At 36.7% G+C, this 13,495-nt stretch overlaps 2 protein-coding genes across 17 annotated transcripts in view; both read right to left on the bottom strand.

Moving 5' to 3' along the window:
• The window catches only part of LOC139935425 (vesicular inhibitory amino acid transporter-like), a 34,331-nt gene extending 30,120 nt beyond the window's left edge, over nucleotides 1-4,211 (bottom strand). The window contains exon 1 of the mRNA XM_071930021.1: nucleotides 3,839-4,211. The gene's annotated coding sequence lies outside the window, so the exon portion shown is untranslated. The remainder of the gene's footprint in view (nucleotides 1-3,838) is intronic.
• A 1,863-nt stretch (nucleotides 4,212-6,074) lies between these two features.
• Nucleotides 6,075-13,495, bottom strand: part of LOC139935418 (FH1/FH2 domain-containing protein 3-like) — a 92,657-nt gene continuing 85,236 nt past the window's right edge. For all 16 annotated transcript variants that reach the window (XM_071929994.1, XM_071930000.1, XM_071929996.1 and 13 more), the window contains 2 exons: nucleotides 12,473-12,619; nucleotides 6,075-11,811 (listed from right to left, as the gene is read on the bottom strand). In XM_071929994.1, the coding sequence (XP_071786095.1) occupies nucleotides 11,717-11,811; nucleotides 12,473-12,619 (242 nt within the window). In that variant the 3' untranslated portion in view covers nucleotides 6,075-11,716. The remainder of the gene's footprint in view (nucleotides 11,812-12,472; nucleotides 12,620-13,495) is intronic.

Here is a 13,495-nt window from a genome sequence, read left to right as displayed (position 1 = left end):
AAGAAACACGACGCTTCCCTAAAATAAAAATAACTATACGGGGGTTTGCATTCATAGAGGTGCTACAAAGCCAAATATCATGATAATAAACTGCACAAATCAATAAATTGTGATCCAGTAACCGAACAACAGTATTTATTCTAGTTATTGCGAACTCAGCGGTTTGCTGGGGGATTCGAACCCACAACCTTGTAATTGCAAGTCCTGCAGTCTAATCACTAGACTACTAACCACTAGACTACTCTGAAGTGTATTTGTTACAGTGGAATGGACCCAAGACTCGATCTCCGGCCTTGCAATGTCCCGCCCACCACCATCTCCTTCTAAACCACGCCCCTACTGCGCTGAGAGCAGTGCTTGCTCAGTATGGTCGAACCCACCTTGAACCCTGTGGGTAAATATTGGTACATACATCACAGTGTATCATTATTTGAAAAACCAACCATCAATTACAAATGAATGAAAAATTAACTTTTCCTTGTAAGCAATCAATTAATTAACTAGTCGATTAATTAAACAATACACTTTTTACATTACATCTGCTTCAATGCATGGCCGACTCAAAGAAGTCATTCGATATATGAACGGAAGTATTGGTCGAGTCATGTGTTGAATTATGCAACACAGCTTGATGTGCGAAGATGCAACAAACAACTATGTCACGTAAAACTGACAAATTATTCATTCTGGGAGCTGCTGAATTAACGGTCAACTGTCGTCAATGACCCGACAACTTCAAGCAGCTCACTCTCAGCTACTGTATATACCGTCTTCCCATCACATACAGTGGTGCTGGTTTGTTAACAAGTCGAAAGCTCACCTCGGTGAGGGGGCGGAATTTCAGAAAAATACAGGGGGGGGGGGCACTTTCGAAGCTACGAGGGCACTTCGAAATCACGAGGCACTTTCGAAACTAAGGGGCACTTTTGGAAACTTAGGGTGGGCTAGCAATACTTTCGAAACCACGGGGCACTTCTGAAGCTACATGGGCATCTTTCTAAACTAAGGGGCACTTTTGACACCCCGGGGAAATTAATGTGAAGTTTTACTTACTGAGCTTTTTAAACTAACACAAAGACACATGGAAAGTCGGGGATCATGCCATGAACATATTTATTTTGACCAATAAATTAACCAAGGCTTAAGTACAATTTCTGTTTAAATGTCAGCATTCGCATGCCCGGGGGGTCTATTTAATTATTACAAGTGTCAAGTTTCTATCAAGAAATGTAAAGCAACGTGTAGATTTTTACAACCCGTCAATTTCGAGAAATTTTCATGGATACAGATATTTTAACAAATTTACATATAATTTGACCAAGTATCAAGTTTCATTACACATTACCACTCAGCGCTATCAATTTCAGAAAATAAAACCTGAGGTCGACGACTTTTTTTATTTTTATCATTGAGCGAAATCCCGTAATTTGTAACACGATTATTCCACGTTGCTCATAACAGGTCAGCGACCACAGCATCACAAACGATTTGCCGAAGATGGCATTTTGTTTTATAAAAACAAATTGTTTTATGTTCGTGTGTGTGTAGAGACAATAACTCCTAAGTGAATTACACCTAAACGTTTGTAAATGAAGGAATAGTGATCTCATGTCGAGCTTCTTTTTGTTTTGTTTGAGGAGTTTAGAATCCGTTACCATGGTTACTAATAGTCGATAATGCACAGTGGATTTTGAGATGGTTGAATCTACTATGTTTAGTGATGAGTGAATTCACACGAGAACCCGTAGGTGAGTTTCATCCAAAACATGTGTTTCTCATGCAGTAAAGGAAATAGCCTAGTGTCATTTTGGGAAGGTTCCAGTGTAAAAAGGTGAAATGTTGACCTGACAACTAAGAAGAACATTTCCTATAATACATGGAACACAAAATTAGTTTTTTGGTCATGTTTAAAATGTCTATTTGTTTCATAGAATTCTATTTTATATAAACTTCTATGTTGATGTAAATACTATTAAATTTCCGATTAAATTAAAACAGAGAATCATAAATTTGAAAGGAATTATGGGAATGAAATGTCAACATGAGCGGTGCTTTGAAAAATAAGCAAACTGTGTTGCACTGTGATGTAATTTGCTGGGCTTCGGGCAATAACAATAAAGAGAAATGTTTTATATGTGAATCAACTGTTGACCATCAAATGCTTCCAAACAAATGTCGCCTATCGTACGTTTCTTTGTTTAATATTAAGCTGCATCACTTCTGAGACAACCTTGCCCAGTTAATGATTTGTACCAAATAAAAATTGATGGCAAACCAACCAGTGTAAAAGACAACGAGTGCGGTAGTTAAAAGAAGAAAATAAAAACAAAATGTTTTGAGAATATGACGTACCTAACTTGGCCGTTAATGCTCAGTATCGTTTGGTTATGCATTTTGGCGGGAAACTGTCTCACTTTGCGATATTATTTCTATCGACAGAGTTCGGCAGAGATGAGTTGTTGACTCTGACAACAAAACAATTGCAAGCCACTGCACTTTTTGCTGGCGTCAATAAAATGCTAAAATGTTGTTACCGGGTCGTATATATTTTTATCACCTTTTTGACGAGATTCTACTGCATAATGAATATTGTTATATCATTTTTAAAGTGGACAAAGGAATACACAATACGATACAGTGCAGTAATAAACACATGGTTGGAAAGTTCACAAGCAATTTGATAAAGGAGTAATAATTAAAAACCAATTAATAATTACTAGATCATCCATAAAACAAAAACTAATGTCAAATGGAAATAGTTTTAATGATGCAAAAACTCGACTGTTGATGGGAATACTGCAGTCCACATTTTTACTAGACCAGTGTGGGGTTGAAATAGTTGACGTATTGTTCGAATAAAAAATCGTATTCTAATGGTTAAGACGCGGCAGAAATTTTTAAGCAAAACAAATCTGGCAAGTCTTTATTGCAATTTCTCAGAACGTCCATACATTTCAGCCATTGATCGCATTATATAGAGTCTCAAGTTACCATGGCATTAACTTCACGTTTGGAATCTTATTTCACAGCCTTTGTTTTTAGAATAGTTATGACAAAATTAGCATCGGCTAAAGGGAGGGTACACCTAATGTAAATTATAATTACCTACTCCAATAATTAATGACCATGGCATTTTACTTGGTAAAGAGCACGAGAACAGTTGATAAAAACGACGCCCTTTGAAGTACTTTTGTTGTTCAGATAAAGGGGTAATTTTGGAAAAGTTTCCGTATGATGCCACCACTTTTTCATTCGCTTTGAAATAATATAGTATCTAATTTACCTCAATGAGATATCCCTTTTTCTTAAAATGCGTGAAAAAAGTGGTGGCACCATACGGAAAGTCATCCGACGTTATAATTACAGATAGTAACTTTTGTGTTAAATTTCTATATTTATTTTGTAATGGTAGGCCTACGGCCAAGCGTACGCAAAAATAGCGATGATAAGTACGTACAACGGTATACACAAAAATGTGCATAAATATTTGTTACGTTAATCCACGAATGTTACGCCGACAACTTAACTAGAAATAATTTTTTAAAAACAGTGTAGAGTTTCAGGCAAACATAGTTTTTACAGCTATGTTGACCAGTTAACCTGCTACCAACAAATATACAGGAAGTACTTCCATCTTATTGAATGCGTTGACCGAACTGAGAGGGAAGCGTGTTAAAACCATTAGCCCAAATGGGTTGTTCTTCTTAATGCTTGAAAAGTTCGAAGGAATGTCTTTGACGAGCTAGAATGTTGCATCCATCCCCTTAAGAACAAATTGATGGCACAATATTATACAACAAAGGTTCACGGATCAAGAATTTCTCTAAAAATGTCTTACCTTTAATCTTCCAATGAAGTTTCAAGCATCGCTGTTGAGGTAAGCAAATCTAAGGGACAGTGCCAATAAGTTCACCCTGCACCACTCACACACTCATGGGAGGGTGGCTAGTCGCTCCACTGACCGGTCGCTCGAGGCGCTATAGTCGCTCGCAACACAACTCTACGGCTCAGTTGTTGGACACGGCTAATCCTGATGCAATCGATTCGCAAATACTGTCTTTGCCCGGCGGTCAGGCCCTAGTTCAATTCCATGATCATCATTACTGCCACCATCAATTTCTACCTGACTGAAAGGCGAGCTGTGATCACTGCCAAAACCACCAGGAATACCGGTGAAACCTAGGGACGCGTGTAGTACGATGGGGTGCCTACCACGCGGTGTGTGTGTGTAATGTGAAGTAACACACTGAGATCATTTTGTCACATGGGGATGTCATGTGGTGGGTGATCGACCGTCGTGACGTAGTAGTGACATCACTCATTTATACGCGGCTTCGCAGAGTGAGCTTGATCGAAGCACGCGGGTTAAGTTGGTTGAACACAAACCATCTGATTTCTATAATACTCCGTTTACTAAATAAGTCACAACATTGTTTCCACGTGTAAGAATTCTCTTAATAAAAAAACTATTTTTTTCGGTTGACGTTTGCTGCGAATCTGTTGAGATATCGATTGGCCTATTTTAATAGACTTCACGGTCCGGATATAATTGCCTTGGTGACCGGTGAGTTGTGATTGATCGAAGGTTAAAGGGCGGGAACGAAAGAAGCAGTTAACTCTTGGGTTTCCAGACAACAAGGGAAACACATCCAGTTCATGAATGTGTGACAACATCATCTCTTTAAAACCGTCTATTGGTGATTTTTGTTTTAAATTGCACTGTATAATATTTGATACACGACTTCATTCATTCCCCCAGCCAATGCACAGCCTGATTGCATTTATAAGAGGATGCAATGTGCAAAAAGCGCCATTTCAAAGCAAGTTCCCAATGTCTAACTCTCATAGCTAGATAGATCGATCAAACAGTACCATGTTTTCTTTACAGGTAAACAAAGCCTTCACATGGTGTTTTTCAACCAATAGCTACAAATTCTACTCTACACCCCATAACAGTTGTTAACCAAGGAACGAGAACAGCACTGCGATCGATTCTCTGCCAATTTCCTTTAAATTTACGGACGGCAGAATGTTTGGAGCACTGGCGATTTTAGAGAAAGGAGACATTGTAACTTGTTTTTCATCAAAAGTTGTAAGTAGACTTCAAGATGCGTATGACGTCATTAAAGAAGGGCGCCCTCGGTCAGATATCAAAGTGAGGCAGCTCATTTGCCAATCATGTGCGCCGCGCGGTTTACACATTTCTATGGTTTTACACTATTTTATCTGGCATTTTACCCATTATGATTGCGGCATAATGACCATCGGTGTCGACCATCGCGCAGCATCAATAACTCTTGTATCTAAGATCGAGGAGGGCTTCCTGCGAGGAAATTTAACGCCAACATAATTAATTGGGAACGAGGTTGGGTTCATTGAGTAGGGACAAAACAAATACCATTTAACAGTAAAGTGTGTTTCTTCTCAGACAGACAACGGAGTCAATACACCATCATCGAAGGCCGTTCATATCAAATATTTACAGACAAATTTCCATCAACGCTTGCATGTTTTTTCGGTTACATGAAAGTCTCCATTTTGTTTGTTTTTGACACAGCGTAGCAATCGATTATTACTGGCATGTTCAAAGTCACGTAAAAACACGAAGAAGGTCTGTTATCATTGAATTGTGAATAGAAGCTGAACGGTTGAAATAACAAATCGATTTGGGGATAGAGTTGGAAAGGAACGCGATGCTGGATTCAATTTGAATGTTGTAAACAAAATATTCACGGCTTTGGCTCAACGATATCACAAAGTCATCTGATATAACACGGAAAGCTAGTCACTTCAAGTCGCAAATCATCGCATAACATCAAACACACAGGCAAAAAGGAACAATCTACTCGGGAATTCATTAACATTTTATATGTTTTGTTTTATTTTCAATAATAAAACAGTTTGTAAACAAAAAATGCCATCAACCAACCGTGAAAGAAAAAAAATAAATTACCTCAAAACACCTTTTTTAAAACCAATTTCTTTACAACGATCTATTGCGAAACATGCTTTTGTTAATAGCACTACTTTGCTCAACATAAAATACAGTATAGGAAGCTCGAACAGGAAGTTCGTTTTTCCCGCCATATTATTTGCAATTTCCCGCCACTTTGCTCAATATTAATTAAGTTCACCATGTACTAGTAATACACCTCGGTGCAATATTTAGCCACATTTGTGTCTTCAAGCCACACTTCCGTCTGAGATATTTATGTAAATTTCTATTGTCCGCAAAATTTCGCAATTGTTCAATGACACCGGTATGTACATTTTAACATAGTGACATCTTTTGGTGATTTACAAAGTGTGTTGACCTTTAAGATCTGCGCCACTTCTAGCTAATCGGAGATACCAATGTTTAACAATTTGTTTACCCCAAAAATGGTTGAAAGGTGAATAAGCACAATTTTGTTACAATGTAGTGAAATTTCAAATTTCAAAGAAATTCGAAACTAGAATCAACGTTGTAGCTTGAAGACTAAGTTCTAGTAGAACAGTACAAATTAATTTGTGTTCAAATGTCTTGGGGTGTGCGAGGCAAGACACATACCTCATCATTGTTTGCTTGCGGGAAGTCCAAACACATGAGAATCATACAGCAATTAAGAGCATTACAGCAAATTAAAAATGACTTCTGATAAGTGGTGGAAACATTTTCCCTCAACCTTCCCCACCATAACATATTAACATTAATAATAATATTCTTCCTTCACTAAAACCTGCAGTGAATCACCGACTAATTTATTCAACTATTCCAGTCTTACGGATAAAAAATAGTTTTGGCAAGTGCGTTGTTTTAGCTCACACACTAATTTAATAACTACATCAAATTTCCTGCAATTACCACAAAGTACATGCTGCGCGAATATTAGAGCAATTCACCTCCATCTTAATGAATATCTTACAATTAAATATCATCATCCAGAGATCACCATCAAAGAAAGAGAGACACCTTATTTACATAATGCTTACAAATTCCTGCATGGTACCCATACTTCCCATATGATACAAACCAACAGTTACACCATAAAACAGACGCAGTTGGTGACCTTGCTCAGAATTTAAAACTAAAGAATTATTAATAAGAAAAAGAAGAACAAAACACAAGTCTGAATTGCACACTACCTTACATCATCAATCACAAAATATAAAATTGTCTTTCTACAATTGAATTCAAAATAATGACCACTTAAAAACTCCACCAACAGAATCGTAAACCCTATTTCTTTTCTACAGATCCGGATAATGCATCCGTCCAGTATCTGAATCTTAAGTAAGGGTTGTACAAATTATCTGTAAGCTTGTATTAAAATAATCTAAAATATAAGGCAATCTTAAAGATATAAGGCGTTTTAAAATATTAATTCCTATTTTGTTGTTAGAAGTGGCAAATTGTGACAGGCATGGGATTAAGAAACACATCCAATGTGGGCAATAAAAGAACCAAACCGAAAAAAGAAGAAACAAAAAGTTAATAAATTGATCGATATTTGATTTATATTATAAATTACATGTTTTTGTTCCTTTCTCTGTTTAAATTCCTTCAAAGGATCCTTGCTGTGTGCGCTTAAAACACAAACGTGGACTTTTAAATGTAAAGAAAAAACATCAAAGCAAAGACCAACACACCTAAACAAACATAAAAACTGGGTAAAAAACAGCTATTCTTCAAAACAATTCCGCAAAACATCTCTTCCCGATTACCCAAAGAAAGAGAAAAACCCAATAAAAATATCAGCGCCCAATTACTTCTGTACGGCGTGGTTTGAGGTCATAAGCATTTTGTTCACACTTCAAGCAACCATTTACTCATGGTTAAGAAGCCTTTTACAAAACCGCGGGCAATAACGCTAACAATTTTGGCCTGGTAACCTACATCTAAGCTAGGAAGAGCCAGTGGAGTGGGTTGATGATTACTTTGAGTAAATAAATGAACTTGCTGCGCAGTCAATTTCTATAGCAACACAAAACATTACGAAGGTGTTTTCGAAACCACGTCGCTAGACAATCAGGGTTTTGTAAAGTTCGCACATTTTGTTCGCCTCCATAGAAAACCCAGTTTCACAAACACAATCACAGTAAATGTGACAAAACAACTAAACGGTAAAACTCTCCGCCAACAAATTGATATTAAAGTTAACTGGAAAATACCCCGGCCATTCCGAAGGTACTTTCCTTTTAAAATTTCTATCAAGACCTGCTCAAGAGTAAAATAAATATTATGGCAGTAAATATTTCTCGCTTTGTTAACCCTTTATCGCGTATTTTCTAGCGAGTACTGCATGCTGCCCACACAGCAGTAGCTTTAAAAAACACAAGAAAAATAGCCCCGGCTCTAAATCTAAAATAAATTTATCTAATTTCTATGGTTGGAGTTAACACCCACACAAATGTTTACCTAGGTTTTACGGAAATACCAAATGAATCAGATTAAGATGGCACGACAAGAAGGATTTGGGTTTTTGGATTGTCCAAATTTATGATATCTCCGAGAAGATTTCCCAAGTGAATGTTCAATAAATTTGATTTTCTCACGGGTAGCTGATTCTGGGTCAATTTACAGCCTTAACATGTTCCATATTTGCAACAAAAATAGCCCTAATACTAAATACACCAATTTAGGGGAATCTTTGGTTAAAGGGCAAGTATGGAAAATGTATGGACTTGTTCTTGGGGAGGGAAAACAGATGGGATGTTTTTATTCTTCTTTTAAGAGATTTAAATAAGATCACAATTGCAACTGAGGGTACTCAAGTTTACTCTGTGCCACGTGTCTTGTTCCCTTATTAGAGGATACACTATAAAAGGGAATGTCAACAGGGGACCAGTCTGCTTTTAGCAATAAACCTTGATGTATGTACAACCAAATCAAAATGGCTTCCCGAGGGATGGGTTGGAATCCATTAGGTGCATTACGTATTTCACACCGCGTTTTTTTTTAGTGCAACCCGTAATTAACTTGTAAATAAATCCCGAAATGGTGGTTAAAAATGATACTTTGTTCCAGCAATCTCAATTCGCCACACTTAATTAAAGTGAACAATTTCAGATTGTGTACCAACCCTTTAACAACCATCCAATCTGAACTGTGTACATTCGATCTATCCAATATTGCCGACAGTGAAAAAACATACATTTTGCAAACACATACATCAGTTGTCTGCTTGTATATAAGATGTCTGAATACGTTTAGGCGGGAAAACGATAGCCGTTGGGAAGGGGGGTGGGTGAGCAAAGCTATTGATTAGCCATCTCATCCCTCATCCCATACAGGTAGAATATAATACATCTGATACCTAACCCCACAGTATGAAACCTACAACCCATTGCTTAATAGAAGACCACACTCCATTGACGTCATCAAAACCAATGGGGTACAAAGAGATGTGGCATGCACCATTCAGTGGCGATGTAACTTCATCAGGGCGGTTTTGTTGGGTGTGTTTTTTTGTCTGTCTATACTTTCTCTTTTCGTTCTTTTGAGGGTATGGTTAAAAGAAAAACCCCGGCGTGTAAACAGCTCCTTCAGAATTGGAAACATTGTTGTAGTTTATCTGCTTCTTTGTCAAGTTTAGATGGAAAGGGGTAAGCCTTAGAAACAGTACAGTCAATGAAACTGTGATATCATCGATTGAGGGGTAATTTGATAAAGCTGGGTCCCTCTTTGATTCAGATTGCGTTTCAATACGAAAGCTTTGGCCGATTTATGGATAGTCGTCGGGTTTCTTTAACTTAAAAGGTTTTTAATAAAATAACCTCAGTGGATTCATGAAATATAGCGTTAGTAGATATTTGTGTGTTTACAAAGTATAGAACCCGGCTTTGCATTTCGATAAAATTTGGTTGAACGTGTGGCTTTGAAGAGTTTCTCTAAATATGAAAAAGAAGCAAATACTAGATTTTAGTAAATCACATCAATAACCCTCTATACAAACGAGTGCAAAGTACATGTGGGCCAAACAAAACTTTCCAACAATATTTAGTAATGATAACAAAACTAACATCAAAATAGCATTCTGAAACAACCCATCATGACCTATAAATTGTAAATTACTTTTAAGTTTGTTTCCTTGAGGCCATTACATTTCTATGGCTATATTATACAGGCCTAATCTATTGAAAAGATGAAGATTTATTAAGTACAAGGGCTGACCTACATGATTAGGCTCGTATACCTTTTTTCCAGAATTTGTAACAACATTAAAGGTTAACACTGAACCCTAAATCAGATTAAAGAAAGTTGAATATCATGCCTGCATTTGTGACCTTATTTTCATTGGAATAATTTAATGTAATACCAAGGAACAATGAAAGTAAAATTGGAGCTCTGGTCGAAATGGTTTAAAATTATAACTATATTTAGCGGAGTTTAGCATAGTGTTGCCGAGTTTCAATGCAGACTTTTAGAAAATGTGTTAAGTCTTCAAGAAATGAATTACTCGTTCATGCTCTTGACAGAACTGTTCAAGGAAAAAAAACTTGTTTAATACTCAAAGTAGTAATACATTTCCGATTACAGTGCATGTTGCCATGGCAACACATTAAGGAGCTGCACTCTTCTTAAGCTTGCCACTGGTGTATGTATTGTTTGTTATCTGTTTTTGAAAAGTCACTTGTGCATAATACTTTAAATAGTCAGAAAATTTTAACAAAATTAATTGTGAACTGCCCCTAGAATAAAATTTTAAAAACCAGAATTTTCGCCTTTTTTTTCTGTGGATATTTCTAGATATATTTACAAGTATAAAAGTCTAAATTGTGAAAGATATGAACTGTTTGGTTTTCTGCAAATATCTTGGGATCCAAAACAGTACAGGGATTGGGTTTGTTGAATTGTTTATAGATAAATTAATGCTAATCTACATTAATCAAAATGGGCAAAATTACATTAAAACATCTTTAAAATTGATCGCAATTAGCCAGTAATCACACACTTAAAAAAAATATTTGTAAAATCCTAAGCCTTTAAAATAACATTTGTAGAGGATGCCCCTAAACAGCAACATTTCAATACAGAACCATATTCCACAAGACATAAATACTATCAGCGTTAAAATCTATTTAAAAAATAGTTTGCACTTTTTGTTTGCGTTTTGGTGCTTTTATTCCTTTTTGCATATATCATTTAAAGGCACAAGCCTCAATCTAAAAATAATGATTTCATTCTGTATTTTCACTTTCAGTTTGATAGTCAGGCAACTTGTTAACAATTCTCTTCTCTCTGTGCATATATTGTCAGGATACTAGACTTATATATGGAGCAAACACAAACAACCTTGAGGGCAGGCTTTACGAACCAGAAGACCGGATGGTTAAATAAGTTACAACTTTTAGAGTGGCATTTCAAATTGAGCAGTCCCTGCACCATGTATCACAACCACTCATAGGTTTTCCTGATCAGGAAACACTCATACCTTCATTGGGGAAAGTGGGTTCAATCGGAATAAAAGTAAACCCCAATCGAGAGAACAGTATACCCCAATCAAGAAAAGCAATACACCCCAATCAAGATGGTTTCTTGATGGCAATGAACCTGTTTTGCCCAAGTCAATCTGTCAATGTGTGTCTGAAGGGCAAGTTTTGTCCTCTTAGATGCAACTGCCTAAAGTGCCCATAGTACCACCCCTAACCGGACCTCCCTTCAATGAAAACACCACTGCATGAGTCACCGTCAACAGCACCCTAAGAGTCTCTCCTGGAATTCGTTTTCTCTATATCAAACCTGAACGCCGGTCTTGCATGCTGGATGGAGACCCAAAGCTCGACTCTCTGCTTCTGTAAGACCAGTGCCTCCCTTAAGGGTTCGTCGAACTGTAAACCAAATTAAAAGCAAGTTAAAACTGATATAAGGAGATAGAACCTCCAACAAAAATAAAAACTGTCTTTAAAACTTCAATGGGCTTGGAATGTTCATCTACAAAACAATTTGATTTGTGATAATTTCTGGCATTCCACTTTTCCATCAGCACACAATTAAAAAAAAAATCTTTGTTGTTTGTATAGCCAATAATGCTCTTTATTCAAAAATAACAATCTTCAAACACAAACTCTTTACATAAGGAATTTGCAATCAATCTTTGTCAACTAGTTCATGACATCGAAAGCAAAACCTTTCATTAATAAACTTTTCATTAATAGAAATTATCAAACACAAAGTCAACTAAGCAGAGACAAGATAATAATATTAATAATAATAATAATAATAATATTAACAGGTATTTGTAATGGCCAAATCAATTTACTAAACAGATGTTCAAGATCTCACTAAGCAGAATTCTTATGTTGCAGTCTGAATGACGAGTTATCCCCCCCAAAAAATTTTTAATGAGCACTGGGGTTGAACTAAAGATTTTGTGTAATTTTGTATAACTGAATATTTCCTGTAATTCGACCCTTAGTCACCGTGCAATTTTATTTAAAAAGAATAAACCACTAATGAATGAATGCAGCATGATACAAGGGATTGGCTCACGTGATTTTCGGTTTGTTCGTCCTCGTTTCCTTTCTCTAGGTGTGTTTCTTGTCTTTGTATTCTTAGCCGTATTGACAAGAATCTGAAGCATCTCATCTGTCTGTTCATCTCCAACGTCCTCCATGTTGGCTGTAGTTGCACTGTGACCTGCAGATAGGAAAAGCATCCAAGATTATTAGAGAAATTCAAGATAGAAAAAGCACTTTGGTCTGACCTAGCGCAGGCATTATCAGGAGTTGACCTTAACACTTGCGTGGAGAAAAAGCTACACTTGAAAATGGTTGAAGACTTTCACTTGACCTTAGACTGAGGTAGTGTTACAATCAAAGTGAAAGCATCCCACACAGGGGGCGATGCTTGTTTGGTTTGTTTACTTGGACACTGAAAAAATGTACAAAAGCCCTTTTCAGGTATCAGAAAGCACATAATTTGATGCATTAAAGTGTTTTATTCTTGTGTTAATTTCACGCAACTTCAATAAGCCTTTTTGATACGTGGTGGACCCTATAGGAGTTCACTGTTTGCTTTGGGTGTATAAAGAAGAATTGACCATAGCCTAATAGTGTCATAGTATTGTGTTCACCATATCTCAAAAAGGATTATGACAGTTGAGCTACACACAATATTGTATGCACATGTTGGGATACACAAAGTGAGGATACTTTGACAATTATAAGAAGTATACCCTTCCTTTAAACTATCAAGAATGTTTGAATGGGCCAGCAAGGGACACATGGAAGGGATAATTGTGAGGATACTTTGACAACTATAAGAAGTATACCCTTCCTTTAAACTATCAACAATGTTTGAATGGGCCAGCAAGGGACACATGGAAGGGATAATTGTGAGGATACTTTGACAACTATAAGAAGTATACCCTTCCTTTAAACTATCAACAATGTTTGAATGGGCCAGCAAGGGACACATGGAAGGGATAATTGTGAGGATACTTTGACAATTATAAGAAGTATACCCTTCCTTTAAACTATCAACAATGTTTGAATGGGCCATCAAGGGACCCAT

This window comes from Asterias amurensis, chromosome 3 (genome assembly GCF_032118995.1).
Source record: "Asterias amurensis chromosome 3, ASM3211899v1".
In the NCBI taxonomy this organism is placed as follows: domain Eukaryota; kingdom Metazoa; phylum Echinodermata; class Asteroidea; order Forcipulatida; family Asteriidae; genus Asterias; species Asterias amurensis.
The sequence above is the reverse complement of the archived record's forward strand: the minus strand, read 5'-3'. Positions and strand labels throughout refer to the sequence as shown.